The sequence below is a fragment of the Nycticebus coucang genome, chromosome 22, assembly GCF_027406575.1.
Source record: "Nycticebus coucang isolate mNycCou1 chromosome 22, mNycCou1.pri, whole genome shotgun sequence".
Lineage (NCBI taxonomy): Eukaryota > Metazoa > Chordata > Mammalia > Primates > Lorisidae > Nycticebus > Nycticebus coucang.
The window spans coordinates 59,061,751-59,080,515 of record NC_069801.1 but is presented as its reverse complement, the minus strand read 5'-3'; the positions used below and the strand labels follow the sequence as shown (position 1 = coordinate 59,080,515).

Here is an 18,765-nt window from a genome sequence, read left to right as displayed (position 1 = left end):
ATACGAATCAGTATCAGTTGAAAGCAAAGGCTTCCAGACTTCTTGTACCTTCAGAAAAATGTGCCCATCACAATGCCTGCTCATTTTTCTATTTTCAGTAGAGATGAGGTCTCTCTCTAGCTCAGGCTGATCTCGAACTTCTGAGCTCAAGCAGTCCACCTGCCTTAGGCTCCCAGAGTGCTAGGATCACAGGTGTGAGCCACCGCGCCTGGCCTTGACCTATACTTGTATAAGTTGATAATTCAAAAATTGATAACTGGGTATAGTGGCTCACACCCTATAGTGCTAATACTTCGGGAGGCAGAAGGATTTGTTGTAGCCAAAAGTTCAAGACCAGCCTGAACAACAATAACAAGACTTCGTCACTACAAAAAATTTAAAAATTAGCCAACCATGGCTCGACACCCCTAGGGCAGTGTTTAGGGTGCCAGGCACGTGCACCGGGGCTGATGGGATTGAACCCAGCCTGGGCCTGCTAAACAACAATGACAACAACAACAAAAAAATAGCCAGGCATTTTGGCAGGTGCCTGTAGTCCCAGCTGCTTAGGTAGAGGCAGGAGAATTGTTTAAGCCCAAGAATCTTAAGGTTGCTGTGAGTTGTGACACCATGGCACTCTACTGAGGGCAACAACGTGAGACTCTGTCTCAAAAAAAAAAAAAAAGAAAGAAAGAAAAATTAGTTGGGTATGTAGCATACACCTCGAGTCCCAGCTACTTGGGAGACTGAGGCAGGAGGATCTCCTGGGCACAGGAGTCTGAGGTTGCAGTGAGCTATGATAACACCACTGTACTCTAGCCTGGGGAACAAAGAGACACCCTATCTCCAAACAAAAATTGACATGCACACTATTATATATTTGATCTATAATGAAGATTTACTACTCTTATAACCAAAATAATGCAAATATTATTTTACAAATAAAAATGTTTTGACAGAAATCCATGTTTTATTTTCTCTCGGAGTACTTCAAAAAAAAAATCAAGAGATAGATTAGAATAAAATATAGTGTTAAAAATAATGTGAAACTTGGAAGTCTACAAAATCTCAAAGCATTAGACAAATGAGGGCCCTGCAACAAAAGGTACCAAAGCTTTATTATTCAAATACAAGGAGCAAAATTTAGAAGGTGTTTGGAGAAATGATGTCCATGTTCATTTAGAGCCCTGTGATCCTAGTACCCAGTCTAACAGTTGGACTGGCAAGTTATAATACACAGAGGCAACACTTCCCCCATGCACTTGTCATTTCTCTGCCCGTGCGTTAAACAAGGTGGGCAATTCATTCGTCTAAACACAGACTACGTGTGGGGAAAGGGGTGGAGACATCGATTACCTCTGTCTGAAGGCTGCTCGAGTGGAGAAGCAGATGACGATGTCTTCCTGCGAACCAGGGTCAGGTGCACCACCTGCCCCGCATTCCGTAAAACTTCAACAACATCCTGGTTGGCCATACCCTGAATATTTACACCATCAACCTAAAACAGTAAGAGAAAACATTAAAGGCTTCAGATTAGCTACTATTTTTAATTCTTGCAAGCTAAGTAAAATGAGGTAATACATTTTATTCCAAAAATGATTTATATTAGACTTTGGAACATATTTTTAAATAAGGATGCAAAATTAGCACTGAGACCTACTGACAAGCTTCCTTCCACACTAAAAAGCACATGCAAACTTGTGCTCTTGAGTCACACATTTTAACGCGCAGGTAAAGGGTTTTCATCTGCTGTTATCAAAATTCAAAATGCTTTGTGGTGGGCGCCTGTAGTCCCAGCTACTTGGGAGGCTGAGGCAAGAGAATCACTTAAGCCCAGGAGTTGGAGGTTGCTGTGAGCTGTGTGAGGCCACGGCACTCTACCAAGGGCCATAAAGTGAGACTCTGTCTCTACAAAAAAAAAAATTCAAAATGCTGTAAAAGATGGTCCTTTTTTTTTTTTTTTTTTTGCAATTTTTGGCTGGGGCTGGGTTTGAACCCACCCTCCATCATACGGGGCCGGTGCCCTACTGCTTTGAGCCATAGGTGCCACCCAAAAGATGGTCCATTTTTGCACACAGCTCTCAAGACCTGTTAATAAAAGCTGTTATCATCAAAACTGTAGACAGCATTTGAGTCTTCATTCTTCCACGACATCACTCTACATTATTTTCCAAAGAAACATACTGATCTCCCTCCAATAGGTCTTCTAATTGAAGTCTGTGCAAGAAAAGTTGTTCTTAATCTAAATCAAGCTCAATTACACATTTCTGGATCAGGACCCCTCTCAACCTTCTCCAGCCATAAGCACCTTAATGCCTATTTTCTCCAAGGCACCCACCACTAGCGCTGGCCCACAGACTCTGCACCATGGCCAGGCACTTCCTGAGCCCATTAACGTCAATGCCAAGAGTCATGAAATTGTGCTCCTTAGATGGACCCAAGGGACCAAGATTCAAATCATGCCACCCAAAGTGTGTTTTATGTAAAGCAACATATTTCTATCTACTTATATATAAATGTATGTATAGATTCTACTATACAGAAGTTCAATTAATTTCGACTAGATGGGGAGAAGAGATCAGTTTTAATTGATAAAAGTTAATTATATGTATTCTCAAATGTTTAAAATATCTTATTCTTGGGTGTACTCAAAATTATTATTTGTAGAAAAACTACTTTCACAAAGAGATGAAAAAAGCTAGTTAATAGTTTATTAACTGTATACAAAATGAATGTGTTTGGTGCATCTTCAAGGGTACATGTGAAACTTACTAAATGTAGAATATAAATATCTTCACACAATAACTAAGAGGGTGCCAGGACGGCTATGTTAACCAGTTTGATGAGAGTTATTTCAAATTGTATATAAAACTAGTGCACGGTGCCCCATGATTGCATTAATGTACACAGCTATAATTTAATAATAAAAAAAAAAAAGTGTGGGCGGCGCCTGTGGCTCATTTGGTAAGGCGCCGGCCCCATATGCCGAGGGTGGCGGGTTCAAACCCAGCCCCGGCCAAACTGCAACAAAAAAAAAAAACAATAGCTGGGCGTTGTGGCAGGCGCCTGTAGTCCCAGCTGCTTGGGAGGCTGAGGCAAGAGAATCGCGTAAGCCCAAGAGTTAGAGGTTGCTGTGAGCCGTGTGACGCCACGGCACTCTACCTGAGGGCGGTACAGTGAGACTGTCTCTACAAAAAAGGAAAAAAAAAAAAAATGAGTGTGTTTGAAGAACACAAAGAGGAATTGGAAAGTGCTCTATAGGATAATGCCAGATTATCTTTCAAATACATAGGCATGTGTAAAAGTACAGAACAATTACATAATTATATTTGTTCCACCAATATTCTTAGTGAATCCTTTCTTCACTGACAGTAAAAAAAAAAAAAAAAATCAAATTTAGGACCATAAGAGCTCAAATTAATGAGATTTCACAGTACTAACAAGTTTGATTTTTTTTTTTTTTATATAGAGGGCCCTTGCGTCACAGTTCACAGCAACCTCAAACTCTTGGGCTTAAGTGATTCTCTTGCTTCAGGCACCTGCCGCAACGCCTGGCTATTTTTTTGTTGCAGTTGTCATTGTTATTGAGCTGGCCTGGGCCGGGTTCGCACCCGCCAGCCTCAGTGCATGTGGCCGAGGCCGTAACCACTGTGCTACGGGTGCGGAGCAACAAGATTAATTTTTTTTTGTGTGTGTGATTTTTGGCCGGGGCTGGGTTTGAACCTGCCACCTCCGGCATATGGGACCAGTGCCCTACTCCTTGAGCCACAGGCGCCGCCCAAGATTAATTTTTTTTTTTTTTTTAAAAACCTTATGGATCTGTACGAAACCCTCCTCCTCTCACACGTACATGTATTATTTTCAAAATCGACCTTCTTTGGAACTGGATGCAAATCCAAAATACAGGACCGTTACTTACAGCAACTATTTTGTCATTCACTTGAATGTGGCCGTTGTGGAAGGCAGCGCTGCCGGGGATGATGTTTTTCACATAAATTCCAGATCCCTCCCCTGAAGACGCACAGACGGACCGAAGAAGGAAAAAAGCTCTAATTAGATCTTGATTGCAAAATTCCTATCAAGAGATTAATTAGCTAAAGGGGCTGACTGAAGGCTTGCTAAATACTATTTTGAACACAAGTAGAGAAATTGATGGATTATTTCAAACTGTCACTATCACAAGTGACCTGAATTCAAAATGATTTGATGGATGACTGCTCTTCTGGAAAAATAATCAGTAACGGAAGCTTGATGAAATGTACGCTAATCTAGGCTAGAATTCAGGAGTGCCCAAGTTATATCTGTCCCTCTTCTCCTGATCAGTCTCCATTCTTACTGCTGACTTGGCATAATATTTGTCATTTTTCAGCAGCACTATGCCAAGAGTCTCCTTAATACGTCCCCTTGCCTACATTTAGCTCACTGTTCATGTTAGCTTCCCAAACACAGAAAAAAAGTGCGCATCACCTTTAAAAAAAACCAGAACAAGTAGGCAGCGCCCGTGGCTCAAAGGAGTAAGGCGCCGGCCCCAGGAAGTGAAAGGTTCAAACCCAGCCCTGGCCAAAAACTGCAAAAAAAAAAACTAGAACAAGCTCATCAACATGAGATAATCCTTACGTTACAAAATAAAACATGTAAATAGAAACAAATAGCTATAAAATGCTTAACTACATAAAAAGCATGGATTCCCAGGGGTGGGTAGCTCAAAGGAGTAAGGCGTCAGCCCCATATGAAGGCGACAAAGTAAGACTCAGAGGTGGCAGGTTCAAACCCAGCCCCCGACAAAAAAAAAAAAAAAGCATGGATTCCCATGGGCAATGACTAGAAGGAAATTGGACAATAAAAAGCCATAGATCTGGAAGAATTTGTGTTTTTATTTCAAATGAACTCAAAACATTGTCTATAGACAAAAAATAAATACCAATGAATTCCCCTTGCCAAAAACAGACAATTTTCACAGAATCATATTCATGGCTCTCCACATTCTGTCCATGGTTGTTTTTTACTTCATCTCCCACCAGATCCTTCCAACAAAGTAAAAGTCCAGACACACCAAAACACCTAGTTTGTTTTGTTTGTTTGTTTTGTTTTTGTTTTTGTAGAGACAGAGTCTTACTTTGTTGCCCTGGGTAGAGTGCTGTGGCATCACAGCTCACAGCAACCTCCCACTCCTGGGCTTAGGCGAGTCTCTTGCCTCAGCCTCCCAAGTAGCCGGAACTACAGGCACAAAACAGCAAGTTTTTCGTGATTTTATACCCTCTAAGTTAATTCTTTCTTCCTCTCAACCTCGACCTGCATATCAAAATCCTTCCTCTCCATTCCCAGTTCCAACATCTTCTTCTGTGTGAATTCTCTTTACCTCCGTCAATGTGACTATTTCACCTGCCCACTATCATGGTTTGCTTATGTAGTGGGCTTCTGTATCCACAAGTTCCCTATCTGCAAATTCAACCAATTGCAGATTCGACCAACCATGGATCAAAAATATTTGAAGGAAAAAATAGTAAAGATAGCAATATGATGATTAAAAAAAAAAACACAGACTTTAGGCAGTGCCCATAGCTCAGTGAATATGGTGTCGGCCACATACACTGAGGCTGGCAGGTTCGAACCCAGCCAAGGCCAGCTAAAACAACAAAGACAACTGCAACAACAACAACAACAAAAAATAGCCTGGCCTTGTGGTGGGTGCCTTAGTCCCAGCTACTTGGGAGGCTGAGGCAAGAGAATCACTTAAGCCCAAGAGTATGAAGTTGCTGTGAGCTGTGACGTCACAGCACTCTACCAAGGGTGACATAATGAGATTCTGTCTCAAAAGAAAAAAACAGACTTTAAAAACATAGTATAATAGCTATTTCCATAGCATTTATTTTGCATTAAGTATTTTAAGTAACCTAGAGATAATTTAAAGCGGAGGTGTTCAACCTGAAACCCACAGGCTGAGTGCTTATTTTGTGAGGGTTTTTTGTTGTTGTTGCTAATCTGTGGTGTGGGCCTTTTTATTGCTAATCAGGTTTTGTTAATGTTTGTGTATTTAATGTATGGCCCTAAGACAACTCTTACTCTTCCAAAATGTGGCAGAAAATAAAAAGGTTGGACATGCTCAGGAAAGTATAAGAGAAGATATGCATAGATTATATGCAAAAACTAAGCTATTTTATATAAGAGACTGGAACATCCAAGTCTTCATATCCACAGGGGGTTTGGAACAAAAGAGATGATTGTATGGCTGCTAAAATACACATTTCACTTATCCTTAAACAATTCAGATTTGTTTTACCCCTGTTTATCTCCCTAAATAAATTTTCCTTCTATTCCTTTTTCTACCCTGCCCAGAACTATGCAAAATAAATCCTCAAAAGTCCAACAAATAGAATAAAGCAAAAATTATTTTGAAAGTCTATTTGTTGAAAAGCATGCCGAGTTTCAAAAGGTTGTGTATTTGGATTCATCTGCTTCCTCCTGCCCTAAACCACCCAATCCCAAAACTTCTTTTGAAGGTAAAGTAGAAGAATGATTCTTTCCTTTATTCAGCAATTTTCTCCCAGTCATTCCCTTTCAGTTAGGAACTAAACCATTTAAGAACTAACTCGTGATCTTCTAGCCAGACTTAGTTAAAAACTATTCAACATGGCTTTCTGGAAGCATTATTATACAAGCCGCATGGAGCTCTTTTTGAACTCATTTAAATTCTGAACCTAAAAAACTTAAAAGAATCCAAAGGTCTGAAAAAAATATATTTCATTAGGCTAAAATAGCACAGGGCGATCTGACATGAATTTCCTTCAGGACTTTGAATACATTAGCACACATAATCTTCCACCTGCTGGAAGTATGCAAAATAACAATTTTTTTTCTAAGACATTAACTCTCCAATCTTACTTTTTAAAATAAAAATTAGAACATTTTATAACTCTGAATTTTCACGTTATTAGCACATATTTTTATAAAGGTTTATTTTTCCTGACCCTAATAACTTACCTATAATAAAAGAATAACTTATAGTAAATCTCCCCAAAGCTCTGTGGGTAGGAGTTGAGGGAATTTTATTCAGAGATGCTTGAGCCATATGTTTTTCAATAGAAAAACAATTCTAATGAAAATACTTGTTTTAACTCATTTTTAGTGATTGAACACAATAATAATACTATCTGGACACTCACGACATCAAATATATACAGTAATCAATTTATCACACGCACTCATGACACATTAACAGGATTCAAAAATACCTATGTATACAGTAATCAATTTATCACACGCACTCCTGACACATTAACAGGATTCAAAAATACCTATGTATACAGTAATCAATTTATCACACGCACTCATGACACATTAACAGGATTCAAAAATACCTATTTTAGAAATAAGAGGTAAAATTCAAATATTACACACTGAAATGGACGATTATATCCTTTTATTAATTACTATCAAGCCAGCTATAAAACTATTGAGATTAAAAAGGCGATTCTATAATCGCTGAGAAGTAACTGGTTCCTATTAGAAATTCATGGTTTTATTGTTCAAGATTTAAATTAAAATCTGCAGTTATTTAATTTTACTGTCTAGAAACCTTAACATCCTTTCATTTCCAATATAAAAAAGCAATTCATCTACCTGCGTGAGATGCCCCGACATAGCCGATGATTCTAATCCCGAGACTCTGTCCATCTTTTTTAATGAGTTCAACATTGTAAGTCTCAAAAAGAGAACTATCCTAAAAGGAAAAAAAAAAAAACAAAAAACAAAAACTGGATGATATATATGAAATTACACAATTGTGTATACAGTCTTTTGTGCAAAGCTGGCCAGGTATTTTCTTAGCACTTATGGTAGGCAGAATTTTGAGATGGTCCACACAGGCCCCAGCGCTACTCCTGTCTGATAGGATACCTAACAAAAGGGAGATGACCGAGGTGGCCTTAATCTAATCACTGGGCCCTTTAAGGGAGAGTTTTCTCTTGCTGGAAGCAGAAAAGACGTGGAAAAGATTTGAATCCTAAGAACTCAACTTGTGGTTTGAAGATGGAGGGAGTCTGTGACAAGGAACGTGGGGTGGGCGGGTTTAAGGAGCTAAAAGAGGTCCTTGGCTGATAGCTAGCAAAGAAAAAGGGACTTCAGTCCTACAGCAGCAAGGAACTGTATTTGCCCAATGATCTGAAGTAAACTGTCTCCAGAGCATCCAGAAAAGAGCACGGACAGGCCAACACCTTGATTCTGGCCCTGTAAGAAGAATCCCTACACGGAATACAGCCAAGCCCACCCTGAATTCTGACCTACAGAACTGTGAACTAAATACGGGTATTGTTTTAAGCCATTAAATTTGTGGTCACTTGTTATACAATCATAGGAAACTAATACAGTCACCTGGAAAATACTCAGGCTATACTTACATCTGAAAGAACTACAAACATAAGAAAAAATTAGAAACGTAAGGTAAGACTATTGTTAAGTAATATAAAAAATATTGACTTAAAACTTATTTTCAATACTCACCTTCTAAACATTTCTGTAAGAAAGTGTAAACACATAATACTTTGCTTTGAATCGAAATTATTAACATTAGAAAATAAATAACACGCTCCAGCACCCATAGCTCAGTGGGTAGGGTGCCAGCCACATACACTGAGGATGGCAGGTTAGAGCCCAGCTGGTGCCTACTGAACAATGACAACTGCAATAAAAAAACAGCTGGGTGTCGTGGCGGGCACCTGTAGTCCCAGCTTCTTGGGAGGCTGAGGCAAGAGAATCACTTAAACCCAAGACTTTGAGGTTGCTGTGAACTGTGATGCCACAGCACTCTACTGAGGGTGATATAGTGAGATTCTGTCTCCCCCCCACGAAAAAAAAATCTTAAAAAAAAAAGTGAGTAACTGATGAGATCAAGTTCCTACTTATCATCTAGCTACAATGGTCCCCCACTACGAGGTAGAAGGCTCCAGGGAACTATAGTAACAGAGGAAAAGAAAATGGATGTAACCACAAATTACAGAAGTTTTTTAAGAGGTTCTAATATTTCAGATTGAAAATTTCCCCTCATATGGTTCCAAGTAGGGAAAGGCAAACAACTTCCCAAAAGACCGTGAGAGATGCCTCGGGTGGTGACGACTGACGGTGGCCTTCCAACCCTGTCCACCACAATCTCTTCTCTTTTTGTTCCTCTTCCTCCAGGTCCCTCCTTTTTAAAACTATTTCTTTGCCCAGATACTTTAGGCTGATGATTGAAAAAAACAAAAGAGCAATAACTATTTTTTTTTTTGCTCTTACCTTATTAAAATGGGGGGAGGGGGGGAAGCTTGGAAGGGACCACAAAGATCTGAAATCAAACTCTGGCTTTGCAACTTCCCCATGAGGGCTTTTCTTTCCTTTTTTTTTTTTTTGGAGCTGGAGTGTCACTCTGTCACCCTGGTTAGAGTGCAGCGATATCATCATAGCTCACTGTAACCTCAAACTCCTGGGCTCAAGTGATGCTCTTGCTTCAGCTTCTCAAGTGTAGCTGGGAATACAGGTTTATACCACCCTACCTGGCTAATTTTTTTCCTATTTTTGGTAGAGACAGGGTTTCACTCTTGCTCAGGCTGGCCTCAAACTCTTGACCTCAAGCAATCCTCTTGCCTCTGCCTTCCAGAGCTTGAGGATGACAGGTATGAGCCACGATACTTAGCCAACTAGTAAACTGACTTTCATTTCCTCACCTATTAAATGGATGTTAAAACCTATCTTGCAGGGCGGCGCCTGTGGCTCAAAGGAGTAGGGCGCCAGCCCCATTTGCAGGAGGTGGTGGGTTCAAACCCAGCCCCACCCAAAAAAAAAAAAAAAAAAACCTGTCTTGCAAAATTACTGTGAAGATTTCAGAGGACCTGAACAAATCCACAATAGTGATTATTAACTATAATAATAATTATAATAAATATTATTGATGTCCATTCCCTTTGGCTAGTTTGTTGACATCGGTGATAATTCTCATACATTTAACCAGTATTTACCATTTCCCAGCAAGCACCTGAATCTCTCTTCAGTAACCTATCGACAGGCAAGTATTATTAGCCTTCAATTTACAAACGAGTAGCTGAGGCGAGGGGAGGTTAAATGACTTCACCCTGAGAAACAGCAAAACAAAAAGTTCAACAAGTCTTGTGTCTTTAAACTGGGTTTTCTTCTGCTTTGCTGGTGAGCACTGATACATAAACCTCGTGCTAATACGATGTTCTGAAGTTGAAAGAATTTCTTAGCCCGCAGTGCACTGCGTAAGCTGAAAGGACGATTTGTATACTCACAGAACCAGGGCTCCTGCTGGCCACTGTCGGGAGGGCAACAGGTAAGGCTGCCGGGGCAGGAGGGGGCACTGAAGTCTCGCCAACTGGGTCTCTGGCAACAAGCATCCTGACGGAACTCCCACAGTTCCTGAGAACTCGAGCAACTTGCTCACTGGTCATGCCCTGCACGTTTGTGCCACCGATCCTCAAGATGTGGTCCCCTGTCTGAAGTCTTCCATCCTTCAATCAAAGAAAAAAATGAAATCATTTCAAAAATTCAATGATCTAACTTCACTTGTTGGTAACAATCAGACTGCCAATTCTGGCAAAATAAAGAAGTCACCTTAAATGCTGAACAAGGCCAGGGGTGGTAGCTCACGCTTGTAATTCCAGTGCTCTGGGAAGCCAAGATAGGTGAATTGCTTCAGCTCAGGAGTTCAACACCAGCCTGAGCAAGAGCAAGATCCCATCTCTAAGGAAATAGAAAAAAAAACAGCCCGGAGTAGTGGTGAGCGCCTGTAATCCCAGCTACTCGTGAGGCCAAGGCAAGAGGATAGCTCAAGCCCAGGAATTTGAGGTTGCTGTGAGCTATGACACTGCAGCACCTCAACTGCTAACCTAGTCCAGACTTTTATCTTTTTCTGGATTATTGCTAAGGCAATATCACCTCTATCCAGGGTGACACAGTGAGACTCCATCTCAAAAAAAAAAGAGCTTAACAAAATATAATAGTTTTAATAATTGGCAAAATAATAAACAAATTCCTTATAGAACACAAAAGACAGAAAGTTTGAAATAAGAAAAATAATTGGTATTCGCAAACAGGCCTTTGCTTGAGGGTACCAAGTCATAGCTAATGGTTTAGAGCCAGGATACGAATGCCTTGGATTCAAGGAAGGGTCAGAAAGCCTGGGCCTCAGGAAGAGGAGGAGGTCAGAACAGAGCCCTCCAGCGCAAAGCTAGGAGCTCTGAAGGCCAACAGGCTTGGCGGCAGGTTTGAGGAACCGTGGGGCTGGGAGAGAATGAAGGCAGAGGAGAGTCGTTGAGGAGTGGAGAGAGTTGGAGAGGTGACTTGAAGGGAAATCACTGAACAGGGTTCTGAATAGACAAGTGACATTATCTGACTACTTTTTAACAAGATCAGTTAAGCTTCTGTGTGTAAAATAAACCACAGACCAGGAAATGAAAGAAGCAGAGATGTCAGCTGGGAAGGCTTCGCAATAATCCAGAAAAAGATAAAAGTCTGGACTAGGTTAGCAGCTGGGGTGTTAAGAAGTGATACAGTTCTAATGAACTGTCAACAGGATCTGCTGATAGCTTCTATATGGGGAATGAAGGGTAGAAAATGAATCAAAACTCCAGGTTTTTGGCCTGCTCAACTGGAAAGATAGAGTCGCCCTGAACTGAGATATACAAAAGACGGCAGAGGCAGAGATGGGCCAGGTGAAAATCAACTCTGCTTTACAGATGCCCAGTCAGAGACGGGCCAGGTAGAAATCAGCTCTGCTTTACAGATGCCCAGTCAGAGCCAGGCCGGGTGGAAATCAGCTCTGCTTTACAGATGCCCAGTCAGAGACGGGCCAGGTAGAAATCAGCTCTGCTTTACAGATGCCCAGTCAGAGCCAGGCCGGGTGGAAATCAACTCTGCTTTACAGATGCCCAGTCAGAGACAGGCCAGGTAGAAATCAGCTCTGCTTTACAGATGCCCAGTCAGAGCCAGGCCGGGTGGAAATCAACTCTGCTTTACAGATGCCCAGTCAGAGACGGGCCAGGTAGAAATCAGCTCTGCTTTACAGATGCCCAGTCAGAGCCAGGCCGGGTGGAAATCAACTCTGCTTTACAGATGCCCAGTCAGAGACGGGCCAGGTAGAAATCAGCTCTGCTTTACAGATGCCCAGTCAGAGCCAGGCCGGGTGGAAATCAACTCTGCTTTACAGATGCCCAGTCAGAGACAGGCCAGGTAGAAATCAGCTCTGCTTTACAGATGCCCAGTCAGAGCCAGGCCGGGTGGAAATCAACTCTGCTTTACAGATGCCCAGTCAGAGACGGGCCAGGTAGAAATCAGCTCTGCTTTACAGATGCCCACTCAGAGCCAGGCTGGGTGGAAATCAACTCTGCTTTACAGATGCCCAGTCAGAGACGGGCCAGGTAGAAATCAGCTCTGCTTTACAGATGCCCAGTCAGAGCCAGGCCGGGTGGAAATCAACTCTGCTTTACAGATGCCCAGTCAGAGACGGGCCAGGTAGAAATCAGCTCTGCTTTACAGATGCCCAGTCAGAGCCAGGCCGGGTGGAAATCAGCTCTGCTTTACAGATGCCCAGTCAGAGACGGGCCAGGTAGAAATCAGCTCTGCTTTACAGATGCCCAGTCAGAGCCAGGCCGGGTGGAAATCAACTCTGCTTTACAGATGCCCAGTCAGAGACGGGCCAGGTAGAAATCAGCTCTGCTTTACAGATGCCCACTCAGAGCCAGGCCGGGTGGAAATCAACTCTGCTTTACAGATGCCTAGTCAGAGACGGGCCAGGTAGAAATCAGCTCTGCTTTACAGATGCCTAGTCAGAGCCAGGCCGGGTGGAAATCAGCTCTGCTTTACAGATGCCCAGTCAGAGACGGGCCAGGTAGAAATCAGCTCTGCTTTACAGATGCCCAGTCAGAGCCAGGCCGGGTGGAAATCAACTCTGCTTTACAGATGCCCAGTCAGAGACGGGCCAGGTAGAAATCAGCTCTGCTTTACAGATGCCTAGTCAGAGCCAGGCCGGGTGGAAATCAGCTCTGCTTTACAGATGCCCAGTCAGAGACGGGCCAGGTAGAAATCAGCTCTGCTTTACAGATGCCCAGTCAGAGACGGGCCAGGTAGAAATCAGCTCTGCTTTACAGATGCCTAGTCAGAGCCAGGCCGGGTGGAAATCAGCTCTGCTTTACAGATGCCCAGTCAGAGACGGGCCAGGTAGAAATCAGCTCTGCTTTACAGATGCCTAGTCAGAGCCAGGCCGGGTGGAAATCAGCTCTGCTTTACAGATGCCCAGTCAGAGCCAGGCCGGGTGGAAATCAGCTCTGCTTTACAGATGCCCAGTCAGAGACGGGCCAGGTGGAAATCAGCTCTGCTTTACAGATGCCCAGTCAGAGACGGGCCAGGTAGAAATCAGCTCTGCTTTACAGATGCCTAGTCAGAGCCAGGCCGGGTGGAAATCAGCTCTGCTTTACAGATGCCTAGTCAGAGCCAGGCCGGGTGGAAATCAGCTCTGCTTTACAGATGCCCAGTCAGAGACGGGCCAGGTAGAAATCAGCTCTGCTTTACAGATGCCCAGTCAGAGCCAGGCCGGGTGGAAATCAACTCTGCTTTACAGATGCCCAGTCAGAGACGGGCCAGGTAGAAATCAGCTCTGCTTTACAGATGCCCAGTCAGAGCCAGGCCGGGTGGAAATCAGCTCTGCTTTACAGATGCCCAGTCAGAGCCAGGCTGGGTGGAAATCAGCTCTGCTTTACAGATGCCCAGTCAGAGACGGGCCAGGTAGAAATCAGCTCTGCTTTATAGATGCCCACTCAGAGCCAGGCCGGGTGGAAATCAGCTCTGCTTTACAGATGCCCACTCAGAGCCAGGCCGGGTGGAAATCAGCTCTGCTTTACAGATGCCCAGTCAGAGACGGGCCAGGTAGAAATCAGCTCTGCTTTACAGATGCCCAGTCAGAGACGGGCCAGGTAGAAATCAGCTCTGCTTTACAGATGCCCAGTCAGAGACGGGCCAGGTAGAAATCAGCTCTGCTTTACAGATGCCCAGTCAGACCCAGGCCGGGTGGAAATCAGCTCTGCTGTACAGACGCCCAGCCTGAGATGCCTGTGAGATATTCCAGTGGACACCAACATACAGCTAGATGAAAATCTGGAGCTCATTCAGTCTGGAGTTACTAGATGTAGAAGTTATTTACTGTTTGGTGATCAGACCCAGGGAGGCTGGAGCCCGCAATGGCTGTTGTGCAGGGCTGGTGCACTAACCTCTGACCTAAGGAGACCAGCTTGTAAGAGGGATTTAAAGTCACGATCCTGAGTGAGTTTACAGAAAGGATATATAATGTTCTACTTGTTAAACTGGGTGGTATGTACATTGGTAATTATTGTCATTATTATTTAAAGTGTGCACAGATAGTATGTTTTTTTACAGGTATGTGTATTTCATATTCAGCAAAGTTCAAAACATACTTTTTAATAAAATACCTATCAGTTCAAAATACTTCCATTTCCTTTATTAATTTGTAAAATGTTTCATTTTCATTTTCTTTCTTTTTTTTTTTTTTTAAGACAGAGTCTCCCTCTGTTGCTCTGGGTGGAGTGCCATGATGTCAAAGCTCATTGCAACCTCATAGCTCAAGGAATCCTCTTGTCTCAGCCTCCAGAGTAGCTGGGACTACACGTGACCATCACAATACTCTGCTATTTTTTTTTAGAGACAGGGTCTCAACTCTAGCTTAGGCTGGTCTCGAACTCCTGAGCTCAGGAAATCTGCCTGCCTTGGCCTCCCAGAGAGCTGGGATTACAGGCGTGAGCTGCCGCTCCTGGCCTAGTTTGTAAAATTTTTTCAAACAGCTGCTTTTCTGTTGGAGCCCGGGGCGCTGTGTCTCTGGCCCTGACTCAGGGCCTCCTCGAAGCTGGGATGCTGGGTCTCTGGCCCTGGCCCACTCAACTGTCTGGACGTGGGCCGCTGCACCAGCTTACTCGGGGTAGGTCTCTTTCAGGCCTCAGGTGCCAAAGCACCTTAGAAGTCACAGTCAGCACCTGTGGCTCAGTCGGTAAGGGACCAGCCCCATATACCGAGGGTGGTGGTTTCAAACCCGGCCCCGGCTGAACTGCAACCAAAAAATAGCCGGGTGTTGTGGCGGGCGCCTGTATTCCCAGCTACTCGGGAGGCTGAGGCAAGAGAATCGCTTAAGCCCAAGAGTTGGAGGTTGCTGTGAGCTGTATGATGCCACGGCACTCTACCGAGGGCCATAGGATGAGACTCTGTCTCTACAGAAAAAAAAAAAAAAAAATGAAGTCATAGTATTAGAATGAGCAAGCATCTCAGCAGCAGTCTTAGTAGGGGAGCCCCATCAGGCGTCCTCTGAGCAAGAAGTGGACCAAAAGGAGGAGTCCCGGGCTAACTTCTCCTGAGGCTATTTATAGAAGTGATCCCATGGCCGCCTGCGCCACAGGTGCAGAGACTGCTAACCTATGACGTACACACTTCGTGTTCTCGTGCATCTCACTAACGAGAGCCAAAGATGTCAAATCCCTTCCCCAATCCCTTATTGCCAAGATATTTCTCACAGGTGCCTCCTACACCGTTCACTGCATTTTTACTAAATGTATTTTCTTATAAATTTTGAACTTACCTTATTTATCTTCATTTCAGTATATTAAAACTACCAAATGTCAATATAGGTGGTCTAAAAAAAGGTACGCCTGCAGAGCACCTCACAGGTTAAAAACCACTTTCAGGTGTCATCTCTTTCAGGACAACTTTCTAATGAGAAAACTGAGATTCAAAAAGATTAAATGCCTTCACGGAGATCACAAAGCTAGTACGTGGCAGAACCAAAATTCAATCCAAGCTACTCACTGAATACTGTTCTTCTCATTTAATTATCTACCTTATACATCTATTTCTCTACAGCAGTGTTTTCCAACTTTTTTTTATCTCACGGAACACTTGAACCTCTAGTACAGCGGTTGTCAACCTGTGGGTCGCGACCCCTTTTTAACAATGAAAATACATTGCGGCATTAGGAAGGTTGAGAACCACTGCTCTACTAAAATTTCCACAGCACACTTAAATTATGTTGCTCAAAGAAAAAAAAAGAGTGAAAAAGTGCAAAAAAGAATATGCTTACTATGCTTTGAACTTCTTTAGAAAACAGTTAGTGATCTTTTTTTTTTTTTTTTTGCAGTTTTTTGGCCCGGGCAGATTTGAACCCACCACCTCCAGTATACGGGACCGGCGCCATACTCCTTGAGTCACAGGTGCCGCCCATTAATTAATGATCTTTAAAAATTTTCGTGGCACACCTAAGATCCACTGATGGCCCACCAGTGAAAAATCACTGAACTTGGGTAACATTACTGTGACAAGTTACTCTCTTATACACGAAGGCTTCTGGTAGATAATAAATGCAACTGTTTTCCTGTTCTCCAAGAAATTATCCATAGCTGTCAAGAAGTTTAAATAAAATGAAGATGGAAAACAGACACAGACATTTTGTAACATGGAAGCTTGAGAATAGACCAATGACTGTTGGGTTGATTTGATTCCAGGCTTCAAAGTCCTGGTTCCAGGTGGCACCATCCACAAACTATAGACGAAATTCTGAAGGAAGAAGATTTAAAAAGCCTTAAGACTGCAAAGTCTATACCCCACTCCTCCTTTTCTCCAATTTTACAGGAATCTAAATGAACGAGGGCTGTAGACTCAAGTAACATGTACCAAGCTCGGGCTTTGCTGTAAATGCTGCCCACAGTACGAGAAGGCGCTGGAGTTCAGAAACATCTGAAAAGACTTAGAAGAAAGGAAACGGGTACAAGGAAGACATAATTGTGAAAAAAGAAAAAAAATAAAGAATTGCTGGATGTCTACTTTACTAAGGATGATTTCATATTGTTTTTATCCAGGCAACAGACTTCAAATAAACAACTATTGAAGAGAAAGTCCTGATGAAAGATAAAAGTGGAGCTGCCTCTGCAAATGGCACAATTCTCGAACAGAATCATGCTCTGATCAAAGAGTAAAGAATATGTCGAATGAACGCGCTCATAACTGGCTTAGCCAGAGGACATTTTGCCAGAAAGGATATATTTAGTGACTTCCTAGGCAGTACTTTTTTTCCCCCCTATTTTACCTCAACTCTTAATTTAAAATGATGCAGATAATTTGCATCTGTCACTGAAAGTCAAACACGTTCTTCTTACAGAAAAACAGGTGTTTCAAGGAATTCATAAGCACAAAAACAGTCATTAGTCAGATTGATAGAAAAGACACAAAATGACAGCTACATTTGCTAAGTCCGGAAGCCCCAAACGCAGCCTGTTATTGGTATTTTCTGATCAACATTCCCCTTCCTCAACCTGTCTACTGTGTAAGGAAACTGAAGGATACAAATTCTCTTTTGTTCTTTAACAGGCATCACCAATCAATGAACACATTATAATAAATAGCTATGCCAGGATCAAGTTTGAAGTGGACTCTCAAACATCCCATAGTAAAGTTTATTAACCCACAGTTCCTTCAAAAGAGAAAAGAATTATGCATAAAGACAGCATAGAAGGCAAAAAAAATTAAAACAGCTGCTACAACAGGGTATCAACTATTAGAGTGAAAACACTAACAGTTATCATTTACACAGTTACAAAGAAAAGTACTTTAATCCAAAATAGCACGTGTAGGCTGAAAGAAACCCACATTGCTTTGCATCTTAAATTCTCTGATAACCAGTTATGGATGATAATTTCAAATCAAAAATTGTTTGAAAACCTATAGGAATTCAGGCCTGAGCTACAAAAAAAGAAAATCAAATTTGTTTCTTTAAAAACTAAGAACTGGGGCTCAGAACCTGTAGCTCAGCAGCTAGGGCACCAGCCACATACACTGGGGATGGTAGGTGTGAGCCTGGCCCCGGCCTGCCAAACAACAATGACAACTACAACAAAAAATAGCTGGGCGTTGTGGCAGGTGCCTGTAGTCCCAGCTACTGGGGAGGCTGAGGCAAGAGAATCGCTTAAGCCCAAGAGTTTGAGGTTGCTGTGAGCTGTGACGCCATGGCACTCTACCCAGGGCGACACAATGAGACTCTGTTTCAAAAAAAAAAAAAAAAACCTAAAAACTGAGGGGAAAAGAAACTAAAAATGGCACCAAATACTTCCACGAGTCAGAAAACAAAAGCATTAACATTTGGATTCCAGGTTGATTTTGGTCTTAAACCAAAAAACAACCTGTCACTGACAGTACTTTATATGTTCATAAAGTAAAATAAACACTGTCCCCCCGACAGGAATGAAAGGAAGAAATTAAATCCTATCCTACTGAAATTCTCACAGTCCTCACTACCTGATTTTTAAGGGTGCTGTACGTGAAAAGCTTAGCCTAGACTCAGAGCCTTGTTCCCATCCATTTCCGAGGGTGGTAGAATCACTCAAAGCAAAACTGCCTGGGAATAAACAACTGGTCAGTGACCTCCAGGTGGGCCTTGCTTCCTCCAGACTCAGAGTCTGTGCCCACCCACCAACCTTGTTTGGTTCCTTTCTGTTTCAGCTTTACAGGTGACTGGGTGGTGAGCAGACCTGCACTACTACCTCCCACCAAACTGTCAGCAGCTTACGACACCCTTAAACAGACTGTGTCCTAAAGACGGCAGCGTATCCCAGTGTACCTGACGTCCCTAGAATTTTTCCAGACATGAAAGAGGTTTCTACTAAACAAGCTTTACAACGCCCGTTATCAATTTCAAAAACAAACAAACAAAAACTAGCTCCTGAAAATGGTTTTAATGTTTGCCACAACTGA

General features: G+C 42.6%; 1 protein-coding gene across 1 annotated transcript in view; it reads right to left on the bottom strand.

Annotated features, from left to right (window-relative positions):
• Positions 1–18,765, bottom strand: part of PATJ (PATJ crumbs cell polarity complex component) — a 408,655-nt gene that overhangs the window by 336,085 nt on the left and 53,805 nt on the right. Inside the window, 4 exon segments of the mRNA XM_053575260.1 lie at positions 1,336–1,477; positions 3,899–3,990; positions 7,600–7,699; positions 10,260–10,478. Coding sequence (XP_053431235.1) covers positions 1,336–1,477; positions 3,899–3,990; positions 7,600–7,699; positions 10,260–10,478 — 553 coding nt within the window.